The 13662-nt window shown below is 37.0% G+C and overlaps 2 protein-coding genes across 2 annotated transcripts; both read left to right on the top strand.

Annotated features, from left to right (window-relative positions):
- Positions 1-4622: 4622 nt before the first annotated feature.
- On the top strand, positions 4623-5885 carry LOC149210715 (exocyst complex component EXO70A1-like). The gene has a single exon (XM_089399063.1). The coding sequence runs from the start codon at positions 4623-4625 to the stop codon at positions 5883-5885; it is 1263 nt and encodes a 420-aa protein (XP_089255189.1).
- Positions 5886-8129: 2244 nt separating this feature from the next.
- On the top strand, positions 8130-9374 carry LOC149210716 (exocyst complex component EXO70A1-like). Its single transcript, XM_089399064.1, has one exon. It carries the CDS (start codon positions 8130-8132, stop codon positions 9372-9374), a length of 1245 nt encoding a protein of 414 aa, XP_089255190.1.
- The last annotated feature ends 4288 nt before the right edge of the window (positions 9375-13662 follow it).

The following is a 13662-nucleotide window of genomic DNA, read 5'->3' on the forward strand; positions in this document are numbered from 1 at the left end:
GAACCTCTGCAACAGGATTTTTCAAACATTTGATATTGAATTGTGGACATATTTCTTTCAGAAATTGGTTTTAGGAAGCAGTATGAAAGCACTGATAGAGATTGGAGAGGTCGTTGCCTTGAGAAAGAGAGAGCCTCAGAAGCTGTTCAAGTTGTTGGACATGGTTGAAGGATTGGAGGGATTGAAGGAGGACTTCAGGGTGGTTTTTGAAGGGCCCAGATGCCTGGAGATCAGGCTTCAGTTGAGCGAAATGGAGAAGCATTTGGTGCACAGTGCTTGTCAAGTTCTGTGGGACTTTGGGAAACAGGTAGAGGAGGATTCAGGGTTGTTTGTTGATGGGAGTCCACCAAAGCTTACAAGCTACGTTGTGAATTATCTCAAGTTTATGTTGACTGAATATGAGGAGGTTATGGCAATGGTCTGGGGAATGGAGAACAACACAAGCCTTGCAGAGGCTGTTAGTCATGTGATGGATTCTTTGGAGCTGAGTTTGGAGACCAGAGCCACGGGATACAATGCATCTGGATTGTCACACATATTCCTCATGAATAATTATTGGTATATATTCAAGAGAGCCAGAGACAGCAAACTAGGGAATCTGTTGGGTGAGGCATGGCTAAAGCAAAGGAAGAGATTGGTTAACTAACATGTTTTGGATTATGAAAAGGAAGTATGGGTTCCCCTGGTGAAGCTTTTGAACAGAGATGGACTGGCTGTGTCCAGTGGTGGAAAAGGAGGAGCCAGGGATTTGGTTAAGCAGAGAATCCTCTCATTCAATTCTGCATTTGAGAAGTTATATGAAGAGCACAAGAATTGGTTGATCTATGATAAAGAGCTCAGAGAGGGCACCTTTACGAAAATTGAGCAAGCTGTAATTCCTGCTTACAAGGACTACATTGAAAATTTCAGCATATTGCTTGATCATTCTGCCAGTGAAAGAAAGCATTTGAGATACACTCCAGAGCAACTCGAGTTTATGTTATCACATCTGTCTACACAGAGATCAAGTAGGACTGGATTGTCCAACTAAAATAAAGTAGATATTCCAGGCCGGGAAGGTCAGGGCTTAAACACAACCACATGATTATCAGGCATCCTTATTCTTTTTGGTCAATTTGGAGGTCTCCGCTAATTACTTACAGATTTTTTATCATCACAATATATCAAATTACAAGCTTTTAATATAGGGTATGTGAGTGCTTGGGAAATTAATATTCAGATATTACATTTGGTGCAAAGCATGTAGTATTGTAGGCATTTATGGTCTTTAGTGGGCCCTAAGTTATTAGGTTTTCATTATCGAGCTAAAAGTATCACAAATCATCCAATCTGCTAAGAGTAGCTGCAATGCTACAATGTACTGTAAGTTATTTTGACAAAAAAAGGGGATAATTGAGTACATGGAATAATTGTAAATGGGATAACTGGATAGATGGAGAACTTATGAGAGAGGGCTTCCGGATTCCAATATCAATGCTATACCACTGTTCTAATGAGGAAATTATGTTCCTTTTACATTTTGGGTAGCAGTGGCATAAATGTAAGATAATGTCCTCTCTATTGCTCTCATAGGCAAAAAAAGAACTTAATCTTTTATTTTGAAGTGGCTCAAATGTAACTCCATGCCACATTCTCACCATGGCTTGAGAGGTCAGGGTCATGCAGCATAACCTGTGGGCTAAATACTTACAATTCTCACCATGGTTTGAGAGGTCTAGGGCCATGCAGCATAACTTATGGGATGAATACTTATTTGTAACATGAGAAACCATGGCTTCAGAGGTCCAGGGTCATGCAGCATAACCTGTGCGCTGAATACTTACAATTCTCACCATGGTTTGAGAGGTCCAGGGCCATGCAGCATAACTTATGGGCTGAATAATTATTTGTAACATGAGAAATCACTGCACTCCATTTTATTTAGAGAAAGGATTTGTATTTTGGGTAGCAGTGGCATAAATGTGAGATATTATCCTCTCTATTTATTTCATAGGCAAAATGAGTACCTGAATCTTTATTTTGAAGTGGCTCAAAAGTAACTCCATGCCATATTCTCACTATGGCTTGAGAGGTCGAGGGCCACGCAATTGTAAATACATTTGTGTAACATGAGAAGTCACTGCACTCTCTTTTTCTTAAGAGAGGATTTGTGATATTCTTTTATTGACTGTGGAAGGATCAGCACTGATTAATTGTCATTACACAAAATGGTACCAACTCTCAAGGCCAACGAGCCTTGATTCATAAATACCTTTAAAAAGCCATATCACTAGTGGGGATGAATCCAACTAAAAACTTGGCCTTGCATTGCACAAGACAGTAATGACAATTCAAATTAGTTATATGTTCTCAGCGTTATCATTGTATAGGGTGGTTGCATTAAAAGGCATCTCACTTGGTTTAAAAGATGTCAAAATTAGATTGTAACATGTCTTATATGACTTATTTATTGTGTATCTTGTGGCCTAGAGTAAGATGTTTTATCTTGTTGTTACAAGCATAAAATATCCTCTATCCCTTCCGTAATGGATTATGTTCATGTTTTCTTGGAAACGTATCTGCATTGATTTGAAATCCCCTACATAATCTACTAAGAATTTTTTTAAAGCACCAGAAGTTGCAATTCCATTCACATTCGTTGTTTATAAATTTTATGTTTAATTTGGGAATAGATCAAGCTAAAAGTATTACAAATTATCCAATATGCTAAGAGTGGCTACAATGCTACAATGTACTGTAAGTTATTTTGACAAAAAAAAGGGGATAATCGATTACATGGAATACTTGTAAACGGGTTAAATGGATATGGAGAACTTATGAGAGAGGGCTTCCAGATTCCAATATCAATGTTGTACCACTATTCTAATGAGGAAATTATGTTCCTTTTACATTTTGGGTAGCAGTGGCATAAATGTAAGATAATTCCCTCTCTATTGCTCTCATAGGCAAAAACAGAGAACTTAATCTTTTATTTTGAAGTGGCTCAAATGTAACTCCATGCCACATTCTCACCATGGCTTGAGAGGTCCAGGGTCATGTAGTATAACCTGTGGGCTGAATACTTACAATTCTCACCATGGTTTGAGAGGTCCAGGGCCATGCAGCATAACTTATGGGCTGAATACTTATTTGTAACATGAGAAACCATGGCTTCAGAGGTCCAGGGTAATGCAGCATAACCTATGGGCTGAATACTTACAATTCTCACCATGGTTTAAGAGGTCCAGGGCCATGCAGCATAACTTATGGGCTGAATAATTATTTGTAACATGAGAAATCACTACACTCCATTTTGTTTAGAGAAAAGATTTGTATTTTGGGTAGCAGTGGCATAAATGTAAGATATTATCCTTTCTATTTCTTTCATATGCAAAATGAGTACCTGAATCTTTATTTTGAAGTGGCTCAAAAGTAACTCCTTGCCATATTCTCACTATGGCTTGAGAGGTTAAGGGCCACACAATTGTAAATACATTTGTGTAACATGAGAAGTCACTGCACTCTCTTTTTCTTAAGAGAGGATTTGTGATATTCTTTTATTGACTGTGGAAGGATCAGCACTGATTAATTGTCATTACACAAAATGGTACCAACTCTCAAGGCCAACGAGCCTTGATTCATAAATACCTTTAAAAGGCCATATCACCAGTGGGGATGAATCCAACTAAAAACTTGGCCTTGCATTGCACAGGACAGTAATGACTATTCAAATTAGTTATATGTTCTCAGCGTTATCATTGTATAGGGTGGTTGCATTAAAAGGCATCTTACTTGGTGTAAAAGATGTCAAAATTAGATTTTAACCTGTTTGATATGACTTATTTATTGTGTATCTTGTGGCCTAGAGTAAGATGTTTTATCTTATTGTTACAAGCATAAAATCTCCTCTATCCCTTCCGTAATGGATTATGTTCATGTTTTCCCTATATAATCTACTAAGAATTTTTTTAAAGCACCAGAAGGTGCAATTCCATTTACCTTCGTTGTTTATAAATTTTATGTTTAATTTGGGAATAGATCATCATATGGTTTGGCCAAACTGGGTATAGCGTAGATTTAGATTGGAAAAGGAACTGGTAAGTAGAAAATGGTCTCCCTAGTCTCAGGACAAGTATCCTATGTGTTGTCTACATTTTATGTTTAATTTGGGAATGATCAGTATATGGTTTGCTAAATTTAGGTGTAGTAAAATTGCAATAAGTGGTAGTATTTGGTTAATGTATGTGATTAAGGTTAGAGTTTATTTGAAAGCATATGACTTTATTGTTGTGGCATTTTCAATAACAGTATATGATACAAGTTTTTTTGCTTATACTATTTAGATTGAAACAACCTTTTTGATATTGATCTAAAACTGTTTTTGATAGTCTAAGAGTGGCATTCTTTCCAATTCTTTGGATTGGATAAGAATTGTCTGTCCCTGGTCATTTTCCTGTTTAGTCCATAATTTATGTTCTAATTTGCTAAATATACAATGAAATATAAAACAAATAAGTAAGCCAAATCCCCTTCAATCAATGTTCTAAAAAGGTGTGAGCATTGTGAGTCATCTGCCATGCTCCCATGTTTATGTTATTGAAGAAACATAGAATGACTAAATGTTGAACCAATTGTTTCGGTTAATGATTGCAGAGATTTTGGAGAGCTTTGGCAGAGCTAAAAAGTGCTTGAAGATTTATGGTTCGATTAGGATTGAGAGCATGAGAGCGAGCTTCAAGAGCATGGAAACTGATTACCTGAGATATAATTCTTCATCATCTATTGATAAGCTTGAGTGGACTGCTCTAGAAGACCATGTGGCAGAATGGTTGGAGGTGTTAAGGAAGACAGTGAAGGTCTTGGTTTCTTCTGAGAGGAAGCTCTGCAACAGGATTTTTCAGACATTTGATATTGAATTGTGGACAGATTTCTTTCAGAAATTGGTTTTAGGAAGCGGTATGAAAGCACTGATAGAGTTTGGAGAGGTCGTTGCCCTGAGCCAGAGAGAGCCTCAGAAGCTGTTCAAGTTGTTGGACATGGTTGAAGGATTGGAGAGATTGAAGGAGGACTTCGGGGTGGTTTTTGAAGGGCCCAGATGCCTGGAGATCAGGCTTCGGTTGAGCGAAATGGAGAAGCACTTGGTGCACAGTGCTTGTCAAGTTCTGTGGGACTTTGGGAAACAGGTAGAGGAGGATTCAGGGTTGTTTGTTGATGGGAGTCCACCAAAGCTTACAAACTACGTTGTGAATTATCTCAAGTTTATGTTGACTGAATATGAGGAGGTTATGGCAATGGTCTGGGGAATGGAGAACAACATAAGCCTTGCAGAGGTTGTTAGTCATGTGATGGATTCTTTGGAGCTGAGTTTGGAGACCAGAGCCACAGGATACAATGCATCTGGATTGTCACACATATTCCTCATGAATAATTGTTGGTATATATTCAAGAGAGCCAGAGACAGCAAACTAGGGAATCTGTTGGGTGAGGCATGGCTAAAGCAGAGGAAGAGATTGGTTAACCAACATGTTTTGGGTTATGAAAAGGAAGTATGGGTTCCCCTGGTGAAGCTTTTGAACAGAGATGGATTGGTTGTGTCCAGTGGTGGAAAAGGAGGAGCCAGGGATTTGTTTAAGCAGAGAATCCGCTCATTCAATTCCACATTTGAGAAGTCATATGAAGAGCACAAGAATTGGTTGATCTGTGATGAAGAGCTCAGAGAGGGCACCTTTACGAAAATTGAGCAAGCTGTAATTCCTGCTTACAGGAACTACATTGCAAATTTCAGCATATTGCTTGATCATTCTGCCAGTGAAAGCAAGCATTTGAGATACACTCCAGAGCAACTCGAGTTTATGTTATCACATCTGTTTACACAGAGATCAAGTAGGACTGGATTGTCCAACTGAAATAAAGTAGATATTCCAGGCCAGGAAGGTCAGGGCTTAAACACAACCGCATGATTACTAGGCACCCTTATTCTTTTTGGTCAATTTGGAGGTCTCTGCTAATTACTTACATATTTTTAATCATCACAATCTATCAAATTACAAGCTTTTAATATAGGGTATGTGAGTGCTTGGGAAATTAATATTCAAATATTACATTTGGTGCAAAGCATGTAGTATTGTAGGCATTTATGGTCTTTAGTGGGCCCTAATTTATTAGGTTTTCATTATCCAGCTAAGAGTATTGCAAATTATCCAATCTGCTAAGAGTGGCTGCAATGCTACAATATACTGTAAGTTATTTTGACAAAAAAAGGGATAATTGAGTACATGGAATACTTGTAAACGGGATAACTGGATACATGGAGAACTTATGAGAGAGGGCTTCCGGATTCCAATATCAATGTTGTACCACTGTTCTAATGAGGAAATTATGTTCCTTTTACATTTTGGGTAGCAGTGGCATAAATGTAAGATAATGTCCTCTCTATTGCTCTCATAGGCGAAAACAGAAAACTTAAATCTTTTATTTTGAAGTGGCTCGAATGTAACTCCATGCCACATTCTCACCATGGCTTGAGAGGTCCAGCGTCATGCAGCATAACCTGTGGGCTGAATACTTACAGTTCTCACCGTGGTTTGAGAGGTCCAGGGCCATGCAGCATAACTTATGGGTTAAATACTTATTTGTAACATGAGAAACCATGGCTTGAGAGGTCCAGGGTCATGTAGCATAACCTGTGGGCTGAATACTTACAATTCTCACCATGGTTTGAGAGGTCCGGGGCCATGCAGCATAACTTATGGGCTGAATACTTATTTGTAACATGAGAAATCACTGCACTCCGTTTTGTTTAGAGAAAGGATTTGTATTTTGGGTAGCAGTGGCATAAATGTAAGATATTATCCTCGCTATTTCTTTCATAGGCAAAATGAGTACCTCAATAGATATTTTGAAGTGGCTCAAAAGTAACTCCTTGCCATATTCTCACTATGGCTTGAGAGGTCAAGGGCCACGCAATTGTAAATACATTTGTGTAACATGAGAAGTCACTGCACTCTCGTTTTCTTAAGATAGGATTTGTGATATTCTTTTATTGACTGTGGAAGGATCAGCACTGATTAATTTTCATTACACAAAATGGTACCAACTCTCAAGGCCAACGAGCCTTGATTCATAAATACCTTTAAAAGGCCATATCACCAGTGTGGATGAATCCAACTAAAAACTTGGCCTTGCATTGCACAGGACAGTAATGACTATTCAAATTAGTTATATGTTCTCAACGTTATCATCGTACAGGGTGGTTGCATTAAAAGGCATCTCACTTGGTGTAAAAGATGTCAAAATGAGATTGTAACCTGTTTGATATGACTTATTTATTGTGTATCTTGTGGCCTAGAGTAAGATGTTTTATCTTGTTGTTACAAGCATAAAATATCCTCTATCCCTTCCATAATGGATTATGTTCAAGTTTTCTTGGAAACGTATCTAAATTGATTTGAAATCCCCTACATAATCTACTAAGAATTTTTTTAAAGCACCAGAAGTTGCAATTCCATTTACCTTCGTTGTTTATAAATTTTATGTTTAATTTGGGAATAGATCATCATATGGTTTGGCAAAACTGGGTATAGCGTACATTTAGATTGGAAAAGGAACTGGTAAGTAGAAAATGGTCTGCCAAGTCTTAGGACAAGTATCCTATATGTTGTCTACAATTTATGTTTAATTTGGGAATGATCAGTATATGGTTTGCTAAATTTAGGTGTAGTAAAATTGCAATAAGTGGTAGTATTTGGTTAATGTATGTGATTAAGGTTAGAGTTTATTTGAAAGCATATGACTTTATTGTTGTGGCATTGGCAATAACAGTATATGATACAAGTTTTTTTGCTTATACTATTTAGATTAAAACAACCTTTTTTATATTGATCTAAAACTGTTTTTGATAGTCTAAGAGTGGCATTCTTTCCAATTCTTTGGATTAGAATGCGGTCAACCATTTTCTAAGAATTGTCTGTCCCTGGGCATTTTCCTATTTAGTCCATAATTTATGTTCTAATTTGCTAAATATACAATGAAATATAAAACAAATAAGTAAGCCAAATCCCCTTCAATCAATGTTCTAAAAAGGTGTGAGCATTGTGAGTCATCTGCCATGCTCCCATGTTTATGTTATTGAAGAAACATAGAATGACTAAATGTTGAACCAATTGTTTTGGTTAAGGATTGCAGAGATTTTGGAGAGCTTTGGCAGAGCTAAAAAGTGCTTGAAGATTTATGGTTCGATTAGGATTGAGAGCATGAGAGAGAGCTTCAAGAGCATGGAAACTGATTATATGAGATATAATTCTTCATCATCTATTGATAAGCTTGAGTGGACTACTCTAGAAGACCATGTGGCAGAATGGTTGGAGGTGTTAAGGAAGACAGTGAAGGTCTTGGTTTCTTCTGAGAGGAAGCTCTGCAACAGGATTTTTCAAACATTTGATATTGAATTGTGGACAGATTTCTTTCAGAAATTGGTTTTAGGAAGCTGTGTGAAAGTACTGATAGAGTTTGGAGAGGTCGTTGCCCTGAGCCAGAGAGAGCCTCAGAAGTTGTTCAAGTTTTTGGACATGGTTGAAGGATTGGAGAGATTGAAGGAGAGGCTTCGGTTGAGCGAAATGGAGAAGCACTTGGTGCACAGTGCTTGTCAAGTTCTGTGGGACCTTGGGAAACAGGTAGAGGAGGATTCAGGGTTGTTTGTTGATGGGAGTCCACCAAAGCTTGCAAACTACTTTGTGAATTATCTCAAGTTCATGTTGACTGAGTATGAGGAGGTTAGGGCAATGGTCTGGGGAATGGAGAACAACACAAGCCTTGCAGAGGCTGTTAGTCATGTGATGGATTATTTGGAGCTGATTTTGGAGACCAGAGGCATGGGATACAATGCATCTGGATTGTCACACATATTCCTCATGAATAATTATTGGTATATATTCAAGAGAGCCAGAAACAGCAAACTAGGGAATCTGTTGGGTGAGGCACGGCTAAAGCAGAGGAAGAGATTGGTTAACCAACATGTTTTGGGTTGTGAAAAGGAAGTATGGGTTCCCCTGGTGAAGCTTTTGAACAGAGATGGACTGACTATGTCCAGTGGTGGAAAAGGAGGAGCCAGGGATTTGTTTAAGCAGAGAATCCGCTCATTCAATTCCGCATTTGAGAAGTTATATGAAGAGCACAAGAATTGGTTGATCTGTGATGAAGAGCTCAAAGAGGGCACCTTTACAAAAATTGAGCAAGTTGTAATTCCTGCTTACAGGAACTACATTGCAAATTTCAGCATATTGCTTGATCATTCTGCCAGTGAAAGCAAGCATTTGAGATACACTCCAAAGCAACTCGATTTTATGTTATCACATGTGTTTACACAGAGATCAAGTAGGATTGGATTCTCCAACTAAAATAAAGTAGATATTCAAGGTCGGGAAGGTCAGGGCTTAAACACAACCACATTATTACTAGGCACCCTTATTCTTTTTGGTCAATTTGGAGGTCTCCGCTAATTACTTACAAATTTTTTATCATCACAATCTATCAAATTACAAGCTTTTAATATAGGGTATGTGAGTGCTTGGGAAATTAATATTCATATATTACATTTGGTGCAAAGCATGTAGTATTGTCGGCATTTATGGTCTTTAGTGGGCCCTAAGTTATTAGGTTTTCATTATCCAGCTAAGAGTATTGCAAATTATCCAATCTACTAAGAGTGACTGCAATGCTACAATGTACTGTAAGTTATTTTGACAAAAAAAAGGGATAATTGAGTACATGGAATACTTGTAAACGGGATAACTGGATACATGGAGAACTTATGAGAGAGGGCTTCCAGATTCCAATATCAATGTTGTACCATTGTTCTAATGAGGAAATTATGTTCTTTTTACATTTTGGGTAGCAGTGGCATAAATGTAAGATAATGTCATCTCTATTGCTCTCATAGGCAAAAACAGAGAACTTAATCTTTTATTTTGAAGTGGCTCAAATGTAACTCCATGCCACATTCTCACCATGGCTTGAGAGGTCCAAGGTCATGCAGCATAACCTGTGCATTGAATACTTACAATTCTCACCATGGTTTGAGAGGTCCAGGGCCATGCAACATAACTTATGGGCTGAATAATTATTTGTAACATGAGAAATCACTGCACTCCATTTTGTTTAGAGAAAGGATTTGTATTTTGGGTAGCAGTGGAATAAATGTAAGATATTATCCTCTCTATTTCTTTCATAGGCAAAATGAGTACCTGAATCTTTTTTTTGAAGTGGCTCAAAAATAATTCCTTGCCATATTCTCACTATGGCTTGAGAGGTCGAGGGCCACACAATTGTAGATACATTTGTGTAACATGAGAAGTCACTGCACTCTCTTTTTTTTAAGAGATGATTTGTGATATTCTTTTATTGATTATGGAAGGATCAGCACTGATTAATTGTCATTACACAAAATGGTACCAACTCTCAAGGCCAACGAGCCTCGATTCATAAATACCTTTAAAAGGCCATATCACCAGTGGGGATGAATCCAACTAAAAACTTGGCCTTGCATTGCACATGACAGTAATGACTATTCAAATTAGTTATACATTCTCAGCATTATCATTGTATAGGGTGGTTGCATTAAAAGGCATCTCACTTGGTGTAAAAGATGTCAAAATGAGATTGTAACCTGTTTGATATGACTTATTTATTGTGTATCTTGTGGCCTAGATTAAGATGTTTTATCTTCTTGTTACAAGCATAAAATATCCTCTATCCCTTGCATAATGGATTATGTTCAAGTTTTCTTGGAAACGTATCTAAATTGATTTGAAATCCCCTACATAATCTACTAAGAATTTTTTTTAAAGCACCAGAAGTTGCAATTCCATTTACCTTCGTTGTTTATAAATTTTATGTTTAATTTGGGAATAGATCATCATATGGTTTGGCAAAACTCAGTATAGCTTAGATTTAGATTGGAAAAGGAACTGGTAAGTAGAAAATGGTCTCCCAAGTCTCAGGACAAGTATCCTATGTGTTGTCTACAATTTATGTTTAATTTGGGAACGATCAGTATATGGTTTTCTAAATTTAGGTGTGTAGTAAAATTGCAATAAGTGATAGTATTTGGTTAATGTATGTGATTAAGGTTAGAGTTTATTTGAAAGCATATGACTTTATTGTTGTGGCATTGGCAATAACAGTATATGATATAGGCTTTTTTTGCTTATACTATTTAGATTGAAACAACCTTTTTGATATTGATCTAAAACTTTTTTTGATAGTCTAAGAGTTCATTTTCTTCAGATGTCTAACAACCTTTTTGATCTTGACCTAAAACTGTTTTTGATAAGCTAAGAGCTCATTTTCCTCCGATGTAAAAAAAAAAATTCACTACCCAAAACCCGAAGGCATCTATTAACAATGGAAGTCTGTGATCTATTAGATTGTAAAGTCATTGCAACGTAAATCAACTTCCTTAATATATGTATTAGCGATGATAGGTCAGTAAATTTTGCTCATGGTTATAACTTATAATGCTTTATTATGTGTTGCATTAAAATACATGGACTCTCCCACAAGGAAACGACGTTGTGTTTAGACAGATTAGTAAGAACAGGGGTTATGTTTTGGAGATTTTTGCTACAATTTGTTTTTGGCGTAGTTTAACTTATAAACGAAATAGTTTTTTTCACAGGAATTCACCAAAATCCGGCAATACAAATTCAAGATTTTTTGTTGTTTAAACTACATTTTTGAATGCATAAATGGATTAGCACCCTGAAAAATCCATGGGACACTGGAATTATGCAGATTAAACAATTTAAACTCAAACTTTAAAAAATCTGTTGAATTTTGATTAAAATTTACCAGAAAAAACATTGTGAAAAATGCCATTTCCTCTATAAGTTAGACCATTTTTAAAGAACATATCATTAGGTTAGTGTTAATGCATTTAAAGGATCGTATTACAATTCTATGAAATTTCCTTTAGGTCATTGACGTAATGCAAACACTACATGGATAATGGATTTCCGCACTTTATGCCTTATGGCGTTTCCTTTGCAACATCTGGTGCAAATGCTAGTTTATATGTTTTAAATAACTTGTTTAGAATTAACAAGTAGAAGAAATAAAATAGAAGAATACAGATTAAATTTCTAACGGATAGACTTAGAAATTTCAACAAGCTTTCCTTGAGGAAGCCCAGGTGCATGCATTCTAATCTTATCTTGTACCCAACATTTATCTTAATAAAATGGCTCAGCTCAGCACGAATTTTGGCATTGTCTGGGCAATTAATGTGGAGTAATTTTATGTGTATGTTTTTGCTATGTTTGCTTTTTTATCATTGTAATTTTCCATTAGGAATATTACAGTTGGTTTCCACCCAATGGTGTCTAGATAGTCGAGTGGTGGCTAGGCAAGACTTATTGGGAGCGATCCGAAAATTCCACAAATGATATCCTATTGCAGCAACTGGAAATTATCCCCTTAATTTTTATTTTAAATTTAACAATTTATTTATTGTTTCCTACAACAAATACTGAATAACTCACACTGCAACCTTCACAAATAAAGATTAGTAAGAATAAATGTTGGAAGAAATGCTAGCACACACACATAAAATAACACAATTATTTTGGGAAAATCGGTGCAGTAGCGAGGGTTTTATTTTATTATTCATCGATGAAATCTGAGTACATCTATGGATGCCCAACTAGCAATCCAAACAAAAAGAAAATATGGGCAAAATACTAAAGGTAATTACCCTTCTCCCACAAGAAATATCTGGCTCGAATTTGCCTACCAAAACTTGGCCTCTTGGAGCTCAATGTCAGCCTCTGCACTTCTCTGAGTAGCTAAACGGACGACTTTCCTAAGATTGGGACTTCTTCTTGGACTCTAGAACTAAGAACTGTCTTTTCCTTCCTCCAAACCAAACTTCCTGGATGAAGCAACTACACTGTCGCTCAGCACTGCCTCTCTGGGATAACTCAACCCTCTTGTTGCTGCCTCTCTAGATCTGGAAAATATTTCCTCCGGATCACTGTTCCTGCCCCTCACTCACTACTTCGATCTCACTCTCTCTCTCTCTAACAACTGACTGTTGCTACTCTGGAGATCGATGTCCTCATGAAATCGAACTACTCAAGTGTCCTCTCCAGGTACCCATCGATTTCTTATATTCCTCTATTGGGACTCGCCAAGATTAAATCTTAATTGATGGCCAAGATTAACTTGAAGTCGATCCGTGTGAGTTTCTAGATCATTCACGCCTTGACTTGATTGATTATGATTAATTAACCATATTCCCTAAGTTTAGACTTAGGAAATATTTAAAAATTGGCTAATAATCTAATTAAGTCATTTATAGGCGAAATTTCCAGAAACAAATTCTGGGTTTTGGAGATCTCCTATATTCTAGCCTCTCCACAAAATTTCAAGGCTAGAGCGCATCTGATGTTACAAAAACTAATAAGTGACGACTTCTAGTAGGTGGTGGCCTGCAAAGTCGAGCAAGTGGTGGCTTCCTGCAAACGACGACCTACAAAGTTCATATAGGTTGTAGCCTAGAGCGAATAACAGCTTGCATGATTGGCAAGTTGTGGCTAGCACACTATTGGTGGCCAATGATTATGTAAAAGAAGATTTTTTATAATAATAGAAGAAGGAAGCAAAACATCCGATGACAGTTTATACCCT

Source organism: Pinus tabuliformis, chromosome 1_2 (assembly GCF_031772625.1).
Source record: "Pinus tabuliformis cultivar Carrire ecotype Pingquan chromosome 1_2, CPIR1, whole genome shotgun sequence".
Taxonomy (NCBI): Eukaryota; Viridiplantae; Streptophyta; class Pinopsida; order Pinales; family Pinaceae; genus Pinus; species Pinus tabuliformis.

What these genes read in the sequence shown, in the direction of transcription:
- LOC149210715 (XM_089399063.1), top strand. Translation starts at nt 4,623, where the DNA reads ATGATTGCAGAGATTTTGGAGAGCTTTGGCAGAGCTAAAAAGTGCTTG.
- LOC149210716 (XM_089399064.1), top strand. Translation starts at nt 8,130, where the DNA reads ATGTTGAACCAATTGTTTTGGTTAAGGATTGCAGAGATTTTGGAGAGC.